The 19,420-nt window shown below is 62.0% G+C and overlaps 2 protein-coding genes across 6 annotated transcripts; one reads left to right on the top strand and one right to left on the bottom strand.

The window, feature by feature from the left end:
* Window positions 1–281: 281 nt before the first annotated feature.
* MGAT4B (alpha-1,3-mannosyl-glycoprotein 4-beta-N-acetylglucosaminyltransferase B) lies at window positions 282–11,215 on the top strand. 3 transcript variants are annotated; one of them, XM_069468593.1, is made up of 15 exons: window positions 282–1,403; window positions 6,819–7,004; window positions 7,086–7,226; window positions 7,315–7,448; window positions 7,831–7,877; window positions 8,095–8,208; window positions 8,413–8,488; window positions 8,650–8,764; window positions 9,083–9,213; window positions 9,406–9,513; window positions 9,607–9,800; window positions 10,193–10,271; window positions 10,349–10,436; window positions 10,518–10,646; window positions 10,734–11,215. In XM_069468593.1, the coding sequence occupies exons 1-15, from the start codon at window positions 1,307–1,309 to the stop codon at window positions 10,769–10,771; spliced, it is 1,677 nt and encodes a 558-aa protein (XP_069324694.1). In that variant the 5' UTR covers window positions 282–1,306; the 3' UTR covers window positions 10,772–11,215. The 3 variants fall into 3 exon arrangements, with proteins under 3 accessions (XP_069324694.1, XP_069324693.1, XP_069324692.1); XM_069468592.1 differs by having other exon boundaries at window positions 469–1,403; window positions 10,534–10,646; XM_069468591.1 differs by lacking the exon at window positions 282–1,403 and having other exon boundaries at window positions 3,566–7,004; window positions 10,534–10,646.
* A 1,283-nt stretch (window positions 11,216–12,498) lies between these two features.
* Window positions 12,499–15,843, bottom strand: LTC4S (leukotriene C4 synthase). 3 transcript variants are annotated; one of them, XM_069468319.1, is made up of 5 exons: window positions 15,149–15,843; window positions 13,545–13,644; window positions 13,380–13,450; window positions 13,222–13,303; window positions 12,499–12,886 (listed from the first exon to the last, which is right to left on the bottom strand). In XM_069468319.1, the coding sequence occupies exons 1-5, from the start codon at window positions 15,204–15,206 to the stop codon at window positions 12,745–12,747; spliced, it is 453 nt and encodes a 150-aa protein (XP_069324420.1). In that variant the 5' UTR covers window positions 15,207–15,843; the 3' UTR covers window positions 12,499–12,744. The 3 variants fall into 3 exon arrangements, with proteins under 3 accessions (XP_069324420.1, XP_069324421.1, XP_069324419.1); XM_069468320.1 differs by having other exon boundaries at window positions 12,645–12,771; window positions 13,380–13,465; XM_069468318.1 differs by having other exon boundaries at window positions 12,684–12,886; window positions 13,380–13,465.
* Window positions 15,844–19,420: the final 3,577 nt, after the last annotated feature.

The following is a 19,420-nucleotide window of genomic DNA, read 5'->3' as shown; positions in this document are numbered from 1 at the left end:
CGAGCACCGAAGAATGGAGCCCTACGCCTTGACGGCCCCAGGGTCAAGTCTGCCCCGGCGCCGGCTCGGCGCCCCTGCTCCTGGCGACAGTGTCTCTGTAGGGGTGACGTCCAGACCCCACGGAGCCCGAGCCCGGGCCCTGGGCTTCCATCCTGCCCTCCAGGTGCGGGCTGGGCTGCCGGGGTGGCGGCGAGGCCCCGAGGCGCTCGCCAAATGCTTGCCCAGGGGCGGAGCTGGACCCCTCCCCAGTTCCGCTAGGTCTGGGGACAGCCTGCAGTTGGTACAGAGTGAAGACGTGAGCGGCCGTCAGGGGAGCGCGGCGCGAGGCGGCGGTACCGTAGGGGCTCGGCCTGCCCCACCCGCGCCGCGCCTGGCACCGGGAAGCCACCCGGGCCCGGGGCCGGTCACTGCACTACACTGACAAGCCGGCTTTTACTCCTGAACACAGCCCATTGTTCCTACGTACGGAGGAGGAGCGCCTCCCCGGGCCCCAGCACGCCTTCATCCCGGAGACAAGACAAAGGTCCAGGGAAGTGCCCGTGGGCGTCGGGGAAGCAGCGGCCACTCCCGGCGCAGTGGCCCTGCCGGAGGCAACACCAGCTCCTGCCATTATCTGTCCCCTCCCACCTCCTTGACCCCCTCGGACTTGGGGAAGGGCCTGAGGTCCCCAGGAGAAGAGGAGTGGGGCCCGGGTCTGGGTGCGGTGGGGTCACAGGGAGGATGTTACCGAGAAGGGGTGTGGGGGCTCGGGGTGCGGCGCCTCCACCGCAAGAGACCCGCACTAGCGCTGGCCCCAGCCTCGACCTACCTGAGGCTGGAGCCCGGGTGGGCCCACAGCCCGGGTCGCACGAGCCCACGCGGGGGCCGCCATCCGCAGCCAGCCGACCGGGATCGCGGGCCGCGGTCCCCTGCCCCGCCCCCTCGTGGCGATGGTGGCGGCGGCGGGTGCTGCGGCCCCTTTAAATCCGGGCCGCCCCGCCCTTCGCTGTCGACTCCGCCGCGGCCCCAGATCCAGGCCGGGCCGCGGCTCCCGCCGCCCAGCCCAGCTCAGCCCGGCCCGGCCGCGGAGGCGAGGCCGCCAGTGTCCCGCGCCCCGGAGGAGCAGCCTGCGAGGTCCCCGGCCCGGTCCCCGGCCCCGGCCCGGTCCCCATCCCGGCCCGGCCGCATCCCCGCCCGGCCCCGGGCCCCCAGCCCCTCCGCGCCCCGGGGCCGGGGCCCCCGTCGCTCCCTGGCCCCCGCGCCCGGGCCCCGGTCCCCCGGGCCATGCGGCCTCGGCCCCGCCGGCGCCCGCCGCGCACCGGAGGAGATGAGGCTCCGCAATGGCACCTTCCTGACGCTGCTGCTCTTCTGCCTGTGCGCCTTCCTCTCGCTCTCCTGGTACGCAGCTCTCAGCGGCCAGAAAGGTGAGCCCCCTCCCCCGCCGCCGCCGCCCGGGCCCGCGCCGCTCCCACACCTGAGCGCACCTGGGCCGCGGCCGCGGGAGGCGGCCGGAAGCCGACGCGGGCGCCCCCTCCCCGCCGGGCGGCGAGGGAAGATGCCCCTCCCATCCTCGCCCCCACTTGTTTGCTGCCGGAATAACGAAATTCTCCGGCCTGACTGGGCCAACCCGCCAAATGGGGTGCTTGGGACCGGCCTCCGTGGGCACAGTTATCCCGATGCTGCGGTGGTGGCTGCCACTGACGAGCTGAGAACTCACGGAGTTTTCCGAGAGGGGCAAGACACAAGGTCACAGAGGGAGCTGTGACCAGGTAGTCCCAGGGCGCCAGCTCCAGTTACCTGGGCAGGAGCAGGTACAGTGTTACACAGGTGTGAGGGGACAGCCAGACATCCAGGCACTACCCTCCATCCAGGCACTCCTGTCCACCCCAGCCCGAGTCCACCGCGGTGCTCCTCCTGCCTGTGGTGCTCCTCGGAGCCCCCTGAAGCCCCCTCCATGACATCGGGCCAGAGGACGCCTCAGCAGGTGCCTGGGCGGCCAGGAAGCCTGTGGCTTCCGGCCTGTGGAATGAGCGGAGGCCTCCTGAGCAGCCAGCCCAGCCCCTGCCCCCATAACTTACTTTGTATGGCCTCACTGGGCCAACCCCCACCCCTACCCCTCCCCGCCCCTGAAGCTTGCCCAGGCTCCCCAGGCCCTCTGGGGCTGGCTGGCACACTTGAGGGTGGAGGGTGCCAGCAGACCCCAGCACTGGCTGGAGTCACTTGCTGGTGGTAGGGGTGGTTTGGGCCGAGTGGGGCCTGAGGCTCCTGTCCACCCAGCCTGAAGCACAGGAGGTACAGGGAAGAGCTGCTTCCTTCCTGCCGGAGGCCTAAGCAGGATCAGGCTGGGCCAGCTGACCCTCTGCCCCTGTCCTACCACTGCTTCCCTGTTCCCTAACAGCACATGTGGCTGTGGGAGGTCCTGGAGCCTTCCTGGTCCCCCAAGCCCTGCTACTCACACTGGGTTCCTGCTAGCCCAGCCCAATCTACTGCACTTGTCCTTGGGGTAGAATCCCTTGGGCCTCCACAACCCAGGGACTCAGGGAAACTGCTAGGGCCTGGTACAGGGAAGGGCATGGCTGGGACAGAGTTCTTTGCAGGTAGAGTGTCTCACCTGCAGGAGGGCATTCTAGCACTTGGGAGAGTGGCCATGAAAGCAGGCTGGCACGGAGGCCAAGGTGGGCCGTATCTGAAAGCTGGGGCACGTCCATCCGTGTGGGTGGGTAGTGAGCCCTTGCACCCAGTCCCACAGCTCCTGTGCCTCCTGCAGCAGCTGTACGCCCTCAGGCTGGTATCAGGGGCCCCACCAGTGTGCCTCTGGAAGCCCAGCTGGCCATAGGGAGCCGGTCTCGGGGAGAGCAGAGTGAGCGTTTACAAGTGGCTCCATCTAGGGCCTACTGTGCCTGGGGGAGGCATCAGGAGGCTGGCATCGGAGGGCCTGGGGAGCAGGAGGACACCTCAAGGTAGGGGCTTAGGTGCAAGGGTCCTTCCCCTAGGGGATGGAAGCCCACGAGCCAGGGAGGCATGGAGAAGGGGTGATCTGGGCCTTTCTTTTTGAAAGGCTCTCGCTCTTCCTGTGGGGGCCAGTAGGGCCAGGTCTTTGGAGGCCTCAAGAGAGCCCGTCTCGTTCTTACATATACGTAACTGTATCAGGTCCCTGGCAGAGCCAGACTAAGCCAGTCTGAAGCCAGATGGGATCCTGGCCTCCAGATTGCCGAGGGTAGAGGTCTCAGGAGCAGGCCCAGTACTTATTAGAAAGGCAAAGGAACCAGAATTCTCAGAGAATGGAGAAGGTGGGCAGGAACCAGAGAGGAAGGTTCAGCAGGAGCAGGTGGCATCCTGGAAGCCCAGGGTCAAGCCCAGGAAGGACTCTTAGACCTTGGCAAGATGGGCCTTAGAGGAGGATTTGGGGCCCAATTTCACATCCTGCCTTGCTTGGCTAAGTTTGTGAAGCAGCTCTGCCAGTGCGCAAACTGTAGGCCTGGTCCAAGCACCTGCCGAGGACCACTCCCAGGGAGGCAGACCCTTGGGGGGCGACCCTAGGCCTCAGCCACACAGCCCTCCCCAGTATCCAGGCTGTCCTCCACCCTGGGCCTGCACCTTAGCGATGATCGACAGCCCCCTGTGCCCCCCAGGAGCGTGCAAGGCCCGGAGAAAAGGCCAACACCTGCCACCCACCTGCAGGTGAATGGCAGACCGTTGGCTGGGCCTGGCACCTGCCTGTGCCCCTCGGAGTCTGTTCCCTTTCGCTCGGAACAGGGTGCAAGGGTTGTGCCCTCGCTTGGTCTTTAATCTCTCCCGCAGCAACAGGGAACCAGTGGGGAACATTGTGGTTTGTGGGCCGGGGGTGTCCCAATTATCCTGCCCTGGGCAGGAGGGTGACAAAGGCCCCAGTCCTCACTGCTGCAGGGTATCTCCCAGTAGCTGGCCGCAGCTGCAGCCCTTCCCAGGGTCGGCCCTGCCACTGCTCCCTGGGGTGGGGAGGTGTGGATGGAAGGAGAAGCCAAAGTCCCTCCAGCCCCAGCTTCCAGAACTGCTGCCACCACGCACCTGCCCAGAGGGCCAGGGGCTCTCGGGCTGCCCCTTTCAACACTTGCGATCCCTCCCGGCCCACGAAGGGTATGGGGTGTCGGCGTGGCCTGGTAAAGCCTGGCATGAGGCCCAGCCCTTGGGGAAGCAGTCACAGAGCTTGAGTTTCTGGCTTTGACAGTCAAGGACAGAGTGGACCCACAATCAGAGAAGCCAGGATCAAGGTCAAGCTGGGGGCCTCGCAGGGACAGGGCCTTCAGTGTTCAAGGAAATGACAAAAGGGCTGATGTGGACAGGAGCCCAGGGGGCTGGTCCCCTCCTGATAAACAAAGGACCTAGGCGGGAAGGGAGGCCACAGTGGGGAGCAGGCTGTGCCCAGGCCTAGGTGCCCAGGGTGATTCAGAGCAGCATCGCCCACTGGCCTGTCCACCTGGACGAGCCGATGTTGAGCAGACTTGTCCCGTGTAAGGCACAGAGAAGGCCAGGGTCAGGGAGCCCTCTGCCCTTCCCCTCATTTCACAGAGTGGTCCCGCCACAGAGGCCGCTCTGGACAGGCCTGTGGCACAATCCACAAACCACAATCCTTAGAGGACTCAGTGGCTCCACTGCATGGGGGTGGGTGGGGATTTGCTGTCCAGGCAGGTCCAGAGCTCTGAGCTCCCTCCTGAGGGCTCTAGGGCCTCAGCACTTCCGTACTCCTGGTCCTGTCAGCAGTGTCCCTGTGGGCTGTTACTGAGAGGAGGACTGGTGAGGGTTGGGGATCAGGTTTCCAGGGTAACCCAGCCTGGAGCCCAGCTTCAGCCTCGCAGACCACAGATCTGGTAACCGGACTCCCCTTCCCTCCCCCAGGGGCTGCCCCCAGCTCTGCCTTGGCCTTTAGGCAGGGTCTGGGTAGGGAGGATCTGCCTGGCTCCCCTCCCCCCAAGCCTCTCCCTCCTCTGGGCTGCCCCTTCCTCTTCCCCTGGGACTTAGCACTTAGACCTCTGCCCCAGCTGGGAAGCGGGTGTGTCCTGAAGTGACCAACCTTTGCCTTGATTGTGACTTTTGGTGCACAGAGCGTAGGGGCCCCAACACCACCCCAGGGCACACTGGGGGCTGTGAACCCAGGGAGGTCAAGGAACGGAAGAGCTGCCTGGGGGTAGGGTGGTTCTGGAAGGCTTCCTAGACTCCACAGCTTGGAAACAGGCCCTAGGCACTGCATAGTTTTCATTGGGTCCGGAAGACAAAAGGGGATTCCCGGGAAGCAACAGCGTGTGCGAAGGCGTGGACATTGGACACGAAAAAGGAGGCGGATGTAACGGCAGATGGAGGGCAAAGGCTAGACGGCGAGGCCGAGCGCGACAGGAACTGCTGGCTCCCGCCACAGGGATGTTGTTTACTGACTCCGGCTCACGGCCTGCCAGACCAGTGCGGCCAGTTGCTTGGCACCTGGCGGGGGGGCCTTGGCGGGACATGGGTTGGCAAGTGGACCCTTTTCTGAGGTGGCACAGGTGTATCACAGGTCTCCAGAGACACAGGCACCAGGGCATTCAGAGCTTGTCCCTTCGCTGCTGTTGACTCTTCCTTGAGCAACCTCGGGGCTAGTTTGTCACCTTGGTTTGCTCCCCAGGACAAAGGTGCATGGGCTCCCTCCACTGCAGCTGCCAGCCCGGAGCCCAGAGGCTGAGAACCCCGTGTAGAGTGAGCAGCCAGCGATGGCCATGAGGACGGTGACCCTGTGCCCAGGCTCAGTCTATTTGGAGTGTGGGAGAAGGAGTCTAGGGAGGCTGGCTGTCCCCAGAGAGCCATAGCGATGCTGCTGCCTCAGGGTGGGGACGCACCAGGAGCTCACGGTGCGGGCTGGAGAAAGAATTCTCACGCCAGGAGTAGAATAGTTTTAGGAAAGAAAGTTTATTTTACTTCTCAAAGGCGGGAAGGGCACAACAGGAAAGTGGGGAGGATAGGAGGTTTCAGGTTATCTGGGAACAAAGAGAAAGAAAAAAGTAATTGTGGCCTACTGATAGCAAAAACAGCTGTGAAACTGTTGCATGTGTTTTTTAATTTTTTTTTCTTCTCTGTGAGGCCGGCTTATCAAAGTCCTTGAAACGTAGTCCTGACAGGAACTGAGGCCGAGAGCTGGAGGCGGCTCGCACCCCTGCTGTCCGCTTAGGCCTCTTCGGGAAACTCTTAGAGACGATTGAGGTCCCAGGTGTTTAATCAAACAAAACAAAGGGGCGCTTGTGCAGTGAGTTTTTCTTTGGAGGGGCAATGATATGCTGAGAGTTTATTTCTCTTCTGTTTGATAGTTTATTTTCCTCTGTTAGCTACTTAATTAACAAGGCCACCTTCCACTGTCCGTGACATCATCCCAGGAGGTAGGGGCTGAAGGGAGGTAGGGGAAGGCTGGAGTCTTGAGGAAGGGGTGATCCTCGTGCCTTGGGTGGGGCCTTGGGCATCCCCTCCGCCCACTCTGGGAAGCAGCATGTGCTGTGAAAAGCAAGAGGGGTTAGAAGCCAGTGGGCAAAGAGGGCGCAGTCTGAGCTGTTCCGGCCCCTGCTTAGGACTGCCCTGCCTGGGGCTGGAAGTGGTCCTGTGGCTCCCGCTTCAGATGGCTCGGGGAGAGTACTGGAAGAGTGCTAACCCCCCTGGTGGACAAGCATGTGTCAGTGCGACTTTAGAGTGGCCCTGTGTAACTCCAGGTGTTCTTGTGTGGCAGACACGGGATCAGGCAGTAGCTGGGCTATTGCCCAGATGTATCCCGTGGCACACTCGAGGGGTGTGCCGTAGGTCAGCTCCAGGCCGCCCCCTGGTGACGGCGTGCGTACCGCCTGCAGGCGACGTGGTAGACATTTACCAGCGGGAGTTCCTGGCACTGCGGGACCGTTTGCACGCGGCTGAGCAGGAGAGCCTCAAGCGCTCCAAGGAGCTCAACCTGGTGCTGGACGAGATCAAGAGGGCCGTGTCAGAGAGGCAGGCTCTGCGAGACGGAGACAGCAATCGCACCTGGGGCCGCCTAGCAGGTGAGCTCCGGGGCAGGACAAGGTGGGGGGCCAGGCTGGCTGCGTTGTCTTAATCTGTCCTGTCCCTTTTTGACCACCCAGAGGACCCCCGACTGAAGCCGTGGAACGTCTCGCACAGGCACGTGCTGCACCTGCCCACTGTCTTCCACCACCTGCCGCACCTGCTGGCCAAGGAGAGCAGTCTGCAGCCGGCGGTGCGCGTGGGCCAGGGCCGCACTGGAGGTAGGGGCGTGGCCAGGGAGGGGTGCAAGGCAGGTGCCGGGGCCGTCCCCTGCGCCCTGCCCTGTGTCACCCCTCCGTGCCCCCGCAGTGTCGGTGGTGATGGGCATCCCGAGCGTGCGGCGTGAGGTACACTCGTACCTGACGGACACTCTGCACTCGCTCATCTCCGAGCTGAGCCCGCAGGAGAAGGAGGACTCGGTCATCGTGGTGCTGATCGCCGAGGCGAGTGCGCGGGTCTAGGGGCCATTCAGAGGAAGAGCCATGGCACAAAATAACAAGAAGGAGAAATAAAAACAGAACATCATCCCAGAGGAAAAAGCTATCAGAAGTTCAATTGTCAGTTTCACCACAATTTATCAAGACAAAGTTAAAAAGAAAGAAACATTTTAGCGCCCCCTCGTGGAGATGCCGGTTACCGGGATGCCCCGCCCACGGTCCTGTGTCCCCCAAAGGGCTTTTTCTGAGGCCCAGCCTTCCTCGGCCCTCAGCACCAGGGCTCACTCCCTCCACATGCGGGGACATCTGGAGCCTGTGCCCCTGCCCCTTCCTCCTGGCCATGTGGGGTGGCAGCTGAGCTAAAGGAGGGTGTTTGGTCTCCCCACAGACTGACCCACAGTACACTTCAGCAGTGACAGAGGACATCAAGGCCCTGTGAGTACTGGCCGCCCCAGAGAGCTGGTGCCGGGAAGGGTCTTTGTGGGGTGTCGGGCAGGCACCTGCTGCTTCCCCTACATGCTAGTGCCTTCCCTCTGTGGGGGAGGGGGCTTGTGTCTGCCTGGTGAGCCTGGAGAAGGGGACAGGGTTTGGCTGGCTCAGTGTCCCTCAGCCCCTGGAGGCTGCACACCCACTGGGCCTTCCCGTCCCTCAGGTTCGCCACAGAGATCCATTCTGGACTCCTAGAGGTCATCTCCCCTTCCCCCCACTTCTATCCTGACTTCTCCCGCCTCCGAGAGTCCTTTGGGGACCCCAAGGAGAGAGTCAGGTATTAGCATTCCCCCAGACCCCGGCAGCCTGCCCGCCTGTGCTGAGAACCGTGATTGGCACTTGCCTGCAGCACTCCCCATTCTCCCTGGGAGGACCTTGCATGAGGGTGGGAGGACAGGCCTGCCCACCAGTAGCATCTGTGTAGCAGCCACCCTGGAGGTGGAGGGTTTGAGCTCCTGAGGCCCCTGCCCCTGGCCCGCAGGTGGAGGACCAAACAGAACCTGGATTACTGCTTCCTCATGATGTACGCGCAATCCAAGGGCGTCTACTACGTGCAGGTCAGCCCTGGGACCCACTACCCCACTGCCCTGTCCCTGATTGGCCTTGGCACTAAGCCCTGTCCTGCAGCGCACCTGGCCAGCTCTGGTCAGATCTGGGTGATGGCCTGCCCCTGCCACCACGCCCATCTGAGTCCTGGCCCCTCTGCCTGCCTGTGCAGCTGGAGGATGACATCGTGGCCAAACCTCACTACCTGAGCACCATGAAGAACTTCGCACTTCAGCAGCCCTCGGAGGACTGGATGATCCTGGAGTTCTCCCAGCTGGGCTTTATTGGTGTGCCCCGCCCCCCACGCCCTTCAGTGTAGCTCCTCCGCCTCTCTGCCATCCTCCGGTCCCAGTGCTGTGCTGTGTCATGCTGTGATAGCCTTTGCCCAGACTGGGCCTGGCCTGGCCTGTTCCCATCTGCTCTCTGCATGGAGGGTGTCTCCGTTCACCGTCCCTGCCTGCCCCCTTGTGTCCACACCCACCTGAAGTCCACCCACGGGGTTTGCTGTGGGAGTGGGACCCTCCCAACGGCCCCCACAGGGATTAAGAGGAAGTGGGCAGTACAGCGCTGCCCACCCAGCACCCTCGTCCCTGTCCCACTCCCAGGGAAGATGTTCAAGTCGCTGGACCTGAGCCTGATTGTGGAGTTCATCCTCATGTTCTACCGGGACAAGCCCATCGACTGGCTCCTGGACCACATTCTGTGGGTGAAAGTCTGCAACCCCGAGAAGGACGCGGTGAGCGGGGCCTGCGCAGAGGCAGGCAGGGCGCCCAGGGCAGGGGCTCGCAGCGGCCAGCAGGGACTGCTTCCCGGTGTCTGACAAGGAGGGCACTGCAGGCTACCGGAGGGCCCTGGTGGCTGTTTGGCAAGGCCAAGTTGTGGGAGACCAGGCCGAGCTGAGCCCTGGGGTGTCACCCTCCCTCTGCAGAAGCACTGTGACCGGCAGAAGGCCAACCTGAGGATCCGCTTCAAGCCGTCCCTCTTCCAGCACGTGGGCACGCACTCCTCGCTGGCAGGCAAGATCCAGAAACTGAAGGTGGGCCGCGCCCCAGGCTCACCCCGGGCGGAGCTGGCTGGGACGGGGTGGGGGTGAGGCCACGCCAGCACCACTGTCCCTATGCGGCTGCAGGACAAGGACTTTGGGAAGCAGGCCCTGCGGAAGGAGCACGTGAACCCGCCGGCGGAGGTGAGCACGAGCCTCAAGACATACCAGCACTTCACCCTGGAGAAGGCCTACCTGCGCGAGGACTTCTTCTGGGCCTTCACCCCCGCTGCGGGGGACTTCATCCGCTTCCGCTTCTTCCAGCCGCTGCGCCTGGAGCGGTCAGTGCCAGAACCCAGAGGCCCGCTTTGGGGGTGGGGGCTGGGTGGCCACCAGGTATAGGCCTCACCACAAATTTCTAGGTCTTTAGGTGACCCCTAGCAAATAACTTATCCTCACCATGCCTCAGTTTACTTACCTGAAAACTGGGGCTCCTGAGAGTAGCTACCTTGTAAATAACAAATCAGACAGTGCCATTGCCTGTCACCATGGTCCCAGAGAAAGGCTCTGGTGGCCTTGCACAGCCTGACGGCCGCCCTGGCGCCCACCTGGTGTGCTCCTGGCGCGGGCCTGGTCTTGCTGCGCGGGGCCCGGGCCTGGCCTTGCTGCGGGGGCCTGGGCAGTGTGCCGGCGTGCCGCCCCTGCAGCGGCTCACAGGCCTGCCTGGCCGTAGGTTCTTCTTCCGCAGTGGGAACATTGAGCACCCAGAGGACAAGCTCTTCAACACTTCTGTGGAGGTGCTGCCCTTTGATGTGAGTGTGGAAGGGTGTGGGTGTCACTGAGGTCTGGCCCTCCCATGGCCACCTGCTTCAGCCCCTTTTGTCCCCAGAACCCCCAGTCGGACAAGGAAGCCCTGCAGGAGGGCCGCTCAGCCACTCTGCGGTACCCACGGAGCCCCGACGGCTACCTCCAGATCGGTGAGTGGGGGTGGGGAGAGCAGACGCTGGGCGGAGCAGGCAGGCCCTGTTCGGGCTGGGGTTTGGGGGATACCCTCTCAGCACTGCCCTCCCCCAGGCTCCTTCTACAAGGGTGTGGCAGAGGGCGAGGTGGACCCTGCCTTCGGTCCCCTGGAAGCCCTGCGCCTCTCCATCCAGACCGACTCGCCGGTGTGGGTCATTCTGAGCGAGGTGAGGGGGGAGGGAGTGTACAGCGGACAACCCCAAAGCCCTGGCGGAGCTCTCAGGCCCCACTAACCCTTAGTCTGGCTCTTCTAGATCTTCCTGAAAAAGGCCGACTAAGGAAGGTCTTCTGAGGGTGCACTGAGGATCAGCCTGGAGCCTGCGTTTCCAGGGATGTCGTCGCTGCTGCCCCCGGAGGGCCAGGCATGCCGCCCGGGCCGCAGGATTGTGCCTGGAGCGGGCTCGGGCCGGCCTGGGGTCCCGCTGGCCCGGAGGCCCCAGGAGCTGGTGCTGCCCAGCCCGCTGGGCCGGGGGAGGAGGCAGGCGGCCCCCACACTGTGCCTGAGGCCGGCCCGCGCCACCCGGAACCGTTCGCACCCGGCTGGCTCCCGTCAGGCCGTTTTAGAAGAGCTTTTTCTTGGGCGCCCACTGTCTCCGGCGGGAACACTGGAATGCATATACTACTTTCTGTGCTGTGTTTTTTATTCTTGGATACATTTGATTTTTTCACGTAAGTCCACATATACTTCTTAAGAGCGTGACTTGTAATAAAGGATTAATGAAGTGTGTGCCTCAAACACGAGTGCTCTGGACAACTCCACCTCTGCCTTTGCGCTTTGCTTTGCTTCGCTTCAGGTGTCTGGCCTGTGCCCAGTAGCCTTGTCGGGCCGCCCCACCCGTAGTAGCTGCAACTGCTGGTGGCATGTCCCAGTGCTCCCAGCAAGCATCTCTGTTGACCTCACCCCCATTTCACAGGAGGGTCTGAGGCAGCCAGTCAGTAACTCATGGGTGGAGCCCACCCAGAATCCGGGCCCAGGCACCCACAGCTGCCCCTGCCCTGTCAGGAACCCCCACTGCTCTCTCCCGTGTCACCGTGGGTGCCCCAAGTATCTGGCTCCAACTGGTTCCAGCTGCTTGAGACAAGGCCTTCCCTTTGCCCCTCGAGCCAAAGGCATTTCCCAACCTCTTTGTTCCCCTGCTTTGTGGGTTTCAGCTCTGTCCTCATCTTGGGTCCCCAAGACTGCTCTCTTCGCTGATCCCTGGTCTCTGACACCTTTAGTGTCTCCTGTCCAACCCAGGCCTTTGCACACACTGTTGCCCCTGCTTGGAAAGCTGTTCCTCTGCAGCCTTGCTGAAAGTCACTCCTTTACATTGACCAAAGGATTGAGACAGAGTCTCGCTCTGTCACCTGGGCTAGAGCACAATGGCATCATCATAGCTCACTGCAACCTCAAACTCCTGGACTCCAGCGATCCTTCTGCCTCAGTCTCTTAGCTGGGACTACAGGCATTCACCACCACCATGCCTGGCTGATTTTTCTATTTTTTGTATAATAGATACAGGGGTCTGGCTCTTGCTCAGGCTGGTCTCAAACTCCTGACCTGAAGCAATCCTCCGGTCTCGGCCTCCCAAAGTGCTAGGATTACAGGTGTAAGTCACTGCACCTGGCCTGAAGGTTACTTCTTTAGAGATGCTTTGGTTGAGTCTTCACCGTGTCTGGTCCCCCAAGGCACCTGGCCATTCTCCTGAGGGCACCTGTCACTGACTGCATTCCTATAGTGGTCTCGAAGGGCTGTCCTGAACACCTACACTGTTCCAGACGCTGGGAACCAGTGCTGACAGAAAAGGTCCCTGCCCTCACCTGGGGAGAGACCGACAGGCTCCTGCGTCCGCGGTTCAGGGGCGGGGAAGGCCAGATGGAGGGGAGAGATGAGGAGAGAGCCTGAGCGTGGGGAGGAGGAGCCGTGGGGTGAACCCCCGGAGGAAACGGGTGCCCTGGGCAGACGCGCTCCGGGCCGGGCGTGTGGCGGCAGAGGCTGAGTGTAGGGCAGAAGACCAGATGGAGCCCGGTCCCGGGGGAGGCCCTCTCCTTCGCGACCCCACCCATGCCCCCTCCGGCATGCCCGCGGACTGGCATGGCCCGGAGCCGGGCCCCTCCAGCCTCCACAGCCCTCAGCGCGCGACCCCTCCGACCCAGAGAACGCAGCTGGGGGCCAGTCACGACAACTTTAATTAGGGACTGGGAGGCGGAGGCGGGCAGCCCTCCCCGGTGCTCCTGAAGGCTCCGGCTTTTCTTCCCCGGTCCGCCGACCCGGCGGCCGTCTCCTTAGGCCCTGGGCAGCAGCGTCCGAAGCTGTCGGAGTAGCGCGGCGCGCAGCGCGGCGGGCAGGAAGTGGACGAGCAGGCCGAGCGCCGCCAGCGCCACCAGCAGCCAGAGCGCGCGCGCGCTCGCGTACAGCGGGCCCAGCCTGCGGGCGGCGGTCAGCGGGGCGGCCCGGCCCGGCCCCGCCCCCAGCCCCGCCCCCAGCCAGGCCCCGCCCCGCCCCCAGCCCGCCCCGCCCCGCCCCGCCCCCAGCCCGCCCCGCCCCCGCCCCCGCCCCGCCCCCAGCCCCGCCCCCAGCCCGCCCAGCCCCGCCCCCAGCCCCAGCCCAGCCCCCAGCCCGGCCGGACCGCCAGGCCAGCCCCGCCCCCCAGCCCCCAGCCCCGCCCCCAGCCCCGCCCCCAGCCCGACCGGACCCCCAGCGCCGCCGCCCGGGCCCGCCCGCCTGCTCCCCGAACGGCTGGGCCCGGCCCCGGTTCTCACCTGAGCTGCGCCGAGCGCGCGTAGCCCTGGAAGTAGCGGAGGCGCGCGAACAGGTAGACTAGGCCGCACAGGGCCGCCGCCCCTGCGAGAGGTGCGGGTGAGCACGCCCGGGGGCCTCAGGGGGCTCCGGTGCGTGCGCCCCTGCCCCGCGCCCAGACCTTCGTGAAAGAAGATGCCGGCGACCCAGAGCGTGGCGAGGAACAACGGGAAGTACTCGCTGCAGTTCACCCTGCGGTGGGGCGGGCTGGGATGAGGATGCCCGGCGGGCTGGTCCCGGGACCCTGACCCGCCCGGGGCTCCCTCGCTTCCCGCCCGCGCCTCACTGGGCTCGGTAGACGCGCTCGAACTCGGGTGGGCCGGTCGTGAGTGGCGGCGACACGCGGAAGGCCCTGCGCGCCGAGATCACCTGCAGGGAGAAGTAGGCTGCGGAGGAGGGGGAGAGTCAGGTCTGGACACCCCGCAGCTCGTGGGGCCGGAGGGCTTTTCCATCCTGGCCCTGCACTTTCCCTCCTGCTTGCTTCCCCGCCAACTCCCTGCGGAGGAGGTGGAGACCTCCCGGGCAGTCTACACTCTACAGGGCAGGGTAGGGCTGAGGCCTGGGGTGCAGAGAGGCCCTGTCCCACCCTGTGAGTGTGCAGGGGGGGGTGGGGAGGGAGGCTGATACAGCCACAGGGACACCTGTCGCAGGAAGAGCCACGTGAGACTTTGCCCCTGAATCATTTGACTTGAAAAACACAGGCAAATACCCGGCTCTTGCTATCTAGACATAGGCCTCAGCTTCAGAGTCCCTGACCAGGAAGTGCCACCAGGGCCTGAGGACAGAACTGGCTGCATTGCTCAAGGTGCAAGGAAACACACACCCTGTGGTCCCTGGTCACCCACCTACAGAGACCACCAGAAGGGACCCAGGCCAAAGTCACTGAAGCTTGGGTCCCTGTGCCTCCAAATTGTGACATGGGAATCTGCCTCAGTTTCTCTGTTCAGGCATTCTGGACCCAGGCCTAAATCTGACAGACCCTCTCTCTCCTGCTGCCAGGTGGTTGGTTGCAGCTGGGACTCTCCCAGCTTAACTCCAGGACCCCAGGGCTCTGCCGCCCTCCATTCCAACATGGGTAGGTGCAGGGGGCAGGCTGGCCCTCAAGGTTCCCTGTGAGCAAGGGCCCTTCTCTTGGCCCTGGGCCACACACTCGGCCCCAGTGCTAAGTGTCCGCCAATCTCCCAGTGAGTCCTGTGGCCCTGGTGCCTTTGGTGCCAGGCCCTCTACTGACATGTCCTACTGCAAGTGCCCAGGGATGGCTAGGTCAGCACAGTTCTGGTGGTCAAATCGGCCTGTCTGTTCTGCCACTTCAGGGCCCCCACTGGAGGCTGTGCCTTATCCTACCCCACACACTGCAGGGCAGTGTCGTCCCCAAGCCACAGAGATGTCTGGTCCAGGAATATGTCTTCTAGCCCAGTCTGGGAAAGGCACGGAGCTGGCACCTTTTGTGGGGCTGGGAGAGCAGGTTCCAACCCTGTCCAGCTCCACATGGTCCCAGCATGGAGGGCGCCTTTGAAGGCAGGGCTGAGGGATAGAGGCTGCTTGCTGGGACACCCAGAGAGAGGACAGCTGGAAAGGGCAGGATCAGCTGCCCCAAGCCCATAGCTGTCTGAGCATTCTTCCTGGTACCCTCCTGCTCCCCACATCCTGTAGCTCACACAGCCGCATGCCCCACCCGGATCCCCCAGGGCCGCTGCCCTCCTCCAGGCTTCTTTGTGCTGGCCGAGCTCTGAGGGGCCTGGGCCTTGGCACTGGAGCCTGGGCTAGGGGTCCCACCTCTGCCCTCTGCCTGGGCCCGGGCCGGCCAGCACTTCCCCCAGGGACTGGCGGGCAGAAGGCCTGCGACAGGGTTCTGAGACCCACCCACCTCCCAGACAGGAGCTAGCCTACCTTGCAACAGGACTCCCAGGAGGGTGACGGTGGCCAGAAGAGCCACGTCGTCCTTCATGGTGCCGGTGGCTTTGGCAGGCCCAAGCTGGTGTGTGGAAGGGCTAGCTGGAGAGCTCTTATCTCCTGCTGCTTAGAGGTTGGCCCAAGAGAGGAAGAATAGCCTCAGCGCTCTCCCTGCCCCGCTCTCCCTGCCCCGCCTCCGTCTCCGTGGAGTTGGGGGGGACCATGCCCACACGGAGCTGGGGAGCTGGCCAGGCCACCAGGGCAGAAACCAGGCCTGGGAGTGGGACAGCAGCAAGCTGGGGTCAGCCTGGCCACTTCCCCCAATTGTTCTTGTCCCATCCACGCCTGGCACTGTGCCGACAGAGCCCAAGCCATCCACCCCCGGGTGAGTCCAGCTGCAGCGACGCCCAGTGTCTCACAGGCTCTGCACCCTTGGCAGGTCCCGGCTGGCTCTTCAGACCTCCCCTTCATCCTGGGGCCACCCCCGGCCCCAGGCTCATCGACTCCCAGCCCTGCCTCCCCCCCACCCGTGTGCACACACACTTATCTGTGTCCCCGCCCCCAACCAGGGCGGTTCTGTCACGTGCAACTCTGACTGCATCCTCCCCTGCCCAAACCGTCCCTGTGGCCTCGAATGGAGTCTAAGCCCTCCCCCTCCACCGCACCCCCCCAGCCACACTGGGCCCCACCGAGTTCTTGCTCCTTCCAGGACACCTGATGCCCCCCAGTCTCCCATTCACACGGGCTCGAGGCACAAAGGCCGTCCTGCCATGGCAACGGCACCTGTCCCAAGGCCTCCCAGCTGGCAGAGTGGGTCAGCCCACTTGGGATGGCCAAAGCCTTCGCTCTGATGGGCCTCTGACCCCAGAATAGTCACCTGCCATTTGTGCCTGCCCAGCATCCCCCAGGGTAACACCCGCTACCCCCTGCCTTCCCGAGTCCCCAGCCCTCCCTGCACTCAGGCCTGTGGGATGGACACGTGAGCCAAGGCTGACTCCAGACAGTGAAGTGCAGTTCTGGAAACTCTGGGACAGGAAGCTTGGGGGGAGCGAGAAGACTGAGGGCTGCTGGCCACTGGCCACCCTGGGAGGATGGAGCCACATAGGGCTGGGCTGCAAGGAGAGGAGAGAGGCGGCTGAGGACTCGAGTCACGACGCCCTGGGCCCCCTGGCCTGGCCACTCCTCTGGGCAGCTCAGCCTTCCCAGTGTTGTGAGATGCCGCTTCTGCTTTTGGCTTGAGTGGGCTTCAGGTGGGTTTTGGTCGGTGCTGGCCGAGTCCAGACTGACAGAGGTGCACAGGCAATAGCCGGGCGAGGCCAGGTGCTGGGGGCAGGGACGGGTCCTGGGCCTGAGGGCGTGCTGCCTGCTGGGCTCCCCTCAACCCTTGCCTGCCACCACCTGGCCACTGCCCCCAGGAAACCACATGCTCCCTGCTGGGCACCCTGGAAGCTCCTCAGGGTCGAGGTTGTGCCCATGCCTGGCCCCAACTTGAGACCAAGAGCTGAAGCAGCGAATGCCTCCTAGGAGCAGGGACGCAGAGACAACAGTGCCAGCAAGCAAAGCGATCCCCGTCCTCCTGCCCTGTCTGTGCCCATGGAGTCACCTTCCTCCCTGAAACCTCCCCTGATTGCGGCCCCTGCTGCCCCAGCCAGCCCTGCCTGAGGGGTGGGACACAGGCTGCCACAGGCATTGGCATTGGCATTAGTGTTCACGTGCACCGTGTGTGTCTGTGTGCCCTGGTACCAGTCAGCTCCCTGTTACCCACCCATGTGTGTCTCTGTGCTTGAGTGCCGTGGGCTGGTCCACAGGCCATGTGTCCATGTGCTCGAGCCCAGGCCCTCCTCTCTGCCAAGCTCTCATTTTTTCCAAGGCCTGCACATCCTCCAGACCGAGTTCGTCCCCTCAGCGCTGGCAACAGGAAGCTGAGGCCTGACATTGGCAGCTTCTGAGGAAGTCCCTGGGCAGATGTCCAAGACAAGGGAGTGGGTCTCGGCCCCGCAGCCTCCTCAGGTCCTGGGTCCTCACCTCCCTCCCTCTCAGCTTGCTCAGCCTCTCAGGGTTTGGGCTTGAGCCAGCTCCAGCGGACAGCAGGGCCAGGCAAGGCGCTCCAGGCTCAGGCCACCCAGCCTCCATCCTCCTGGCCAGCCCTGGAGGCACCAACAATCAGGAAGGAAGTTAAAGCTCCTCCCCAGCCCCTGCGGGTGCCCTGTGTGACTGCAGCCCCCGCAAGGCCCTGAGAAGCTGCCGGACGCCCACTCACCAAAGACCCCTGAAAGGTAGAACGGTCAACAGAGCCGTCGCATGGAAAAGAGGTGGGAACTTCTGAGCACTAGACCATCATAAGCAGTGCACAGCTCAGACCCTGAGCTTGAAAAAAAATTTTATTTTGAAATTATTTTAGACTCACAAAAACATTGCAGAACCAGTACACGCTCCCCATATGCCCTTCACCCAGCTTCCTCCAATGTTAAAGTCTTATATAACAGTAATTCCATTATGTAAAACAAGAGAGGAACGTCGATACAATGCCATCAAGGCGCTCTCCAGATCTTATTCGAGTCTCACCAGCTGACCCACCAAAACGGTACAAAGTCTTCAAAAACATCATGCTGTGCCTAACACGAAAGACCACATATTGTATGATTCCATTTACTTGAAATGGCTAAAAAAGGCAAATCTATTATAGAGAGAAACCAGATCAGTGGTCGCCTGGGGCTGGGGCGTGAGACATCTTACTGGGGTGACGGAAATGTTCAAAACTGGCTTGTGGTGATGTGTGTTCAGCTTAGTACATTTACTAAAAATTTTGAATTGTATGCTTGAAATGGGCACATTTTATCGTACATAAATTATACCTCAATAAAGGTGTTTTTAAAAATAGCACAAAGGGTCCAGGCGTGGTGGCTCACGCCTGTAATGCCAGCACTCTGGGGAGGCTGAGATGGGAGGATTGCTCAAGGTCAAGAGTTTGAGACCAGCCTGAGCAACAGCGAGACCCTTGTCTCTACTAAAAATAGAAAAATTGTTGGTGTCACGTGCCTGCAGTCCCAGCTACTTGGGAGGTTGAGGCAGGAGGATCGCTTGACCCCAGGAGTTGAGGTTGCTGTGAGCTAGGCTGACGCCACGGCACTCTAGCCAGGGTGACAGAGGGAGACTCTCCAAAAATAAATAAAATAATGAATTAACTTAATGTAATAGCACAAAGAATACTTGTATACCTTTCACCCAACTTCCTCAAATGTTCACATCTTATATAATGACAGCACAATTATTAAAATGAGGAAATTAACATGTACTAACTAATCCACAGACCTTACTCACATTTCAGTGATCATCCCCTCAGGTCCTTTTTCTGGGCCAGGGTCCCACATGGCATTGAGTTGTCATTCATCCTCGGTTTCCTCCAATCTGGGACAATCCCACAGTCCTCAGTCTGTCGCCTGTTGTGATCTGGACCCCTGAAGAACACCTTTTTGTTCCTTTGGAGAACGGCTTTCAATCTGGTTCCGTCTGATGTTTTCACACGACTGGACTGAGGGAATTGGCTTTTTGGCAGGAATGTCCAGACGTGGTGTGCCCTCCTCAGTGCTTCACATCAGAAGGGACATTGATGTCCGCTTGCGTTAACAATTGACGTTTGTGTGTGGGGTGAGGTGGCGTCCACGCTCATTGGTCTGCATGTGAGCCTCCCTCTGCTGTAACACCATTTGCTGAAACCACTGTTTCCCCCAGTGAGGGGTCCGATACCCTGTTCAGAAATCAATTCACCATCAAGGTGAGGGTTCATTTCTGAACTTTAAATTCTATTCCATTGGTCTATGTGTCTATCCTGATGTCATATCACACTGTCTTGGTTAGTGTAGCTTTTGTTGTTGTTGTTTTACAAACTTGACAATGTTTTAGTTTTTTGTTATTTATTTTATTTTTAAATAGTCTTTGTTTTTAGAGCAGTTTTAGATTCACAGCGAAGTTGAACAGAACGTACGGAGAGTTCCCGTATGTTCTCTGCCCCCCACACGCACGGCCTCCGCCACTCGCGACACCCCCAGCACAGTGGCGCACTTGCTCCAACTGAGGAACCCATGCTGACCCATCGTCACCAGAATCCCAGAGTTCACATTAGGGGTCATTCTTGGTGTGGTACATTCTATGGGCGTGGTCAGATTTGTAGTGACGGGTTCCTACAATCATAGCATCTTACGGAATCGTTCCACTGCCCTGAAACTCCTCTGTGGGCCGCCTGCTCATTCTTTTCTTTCCCCGCCCCTA

This window comes from Eulemur rufifrons, chromosome 5 (genome assembly GCF_041146395.1).
Source record: "Eulemur rufifrons isolate Redbay chromosome 5, OSU_ERuf_1, whole genome shotgun sequence".
Lineage (NCBI taxonomy): Eukaryota > Metazoa > Chordata > Mammalia > Primates > Lemuridae > Eulemur > Eulemur rufifrons.
This window is presented reverse-complemented; position numbering and strand designations above follow the sequence as displayed.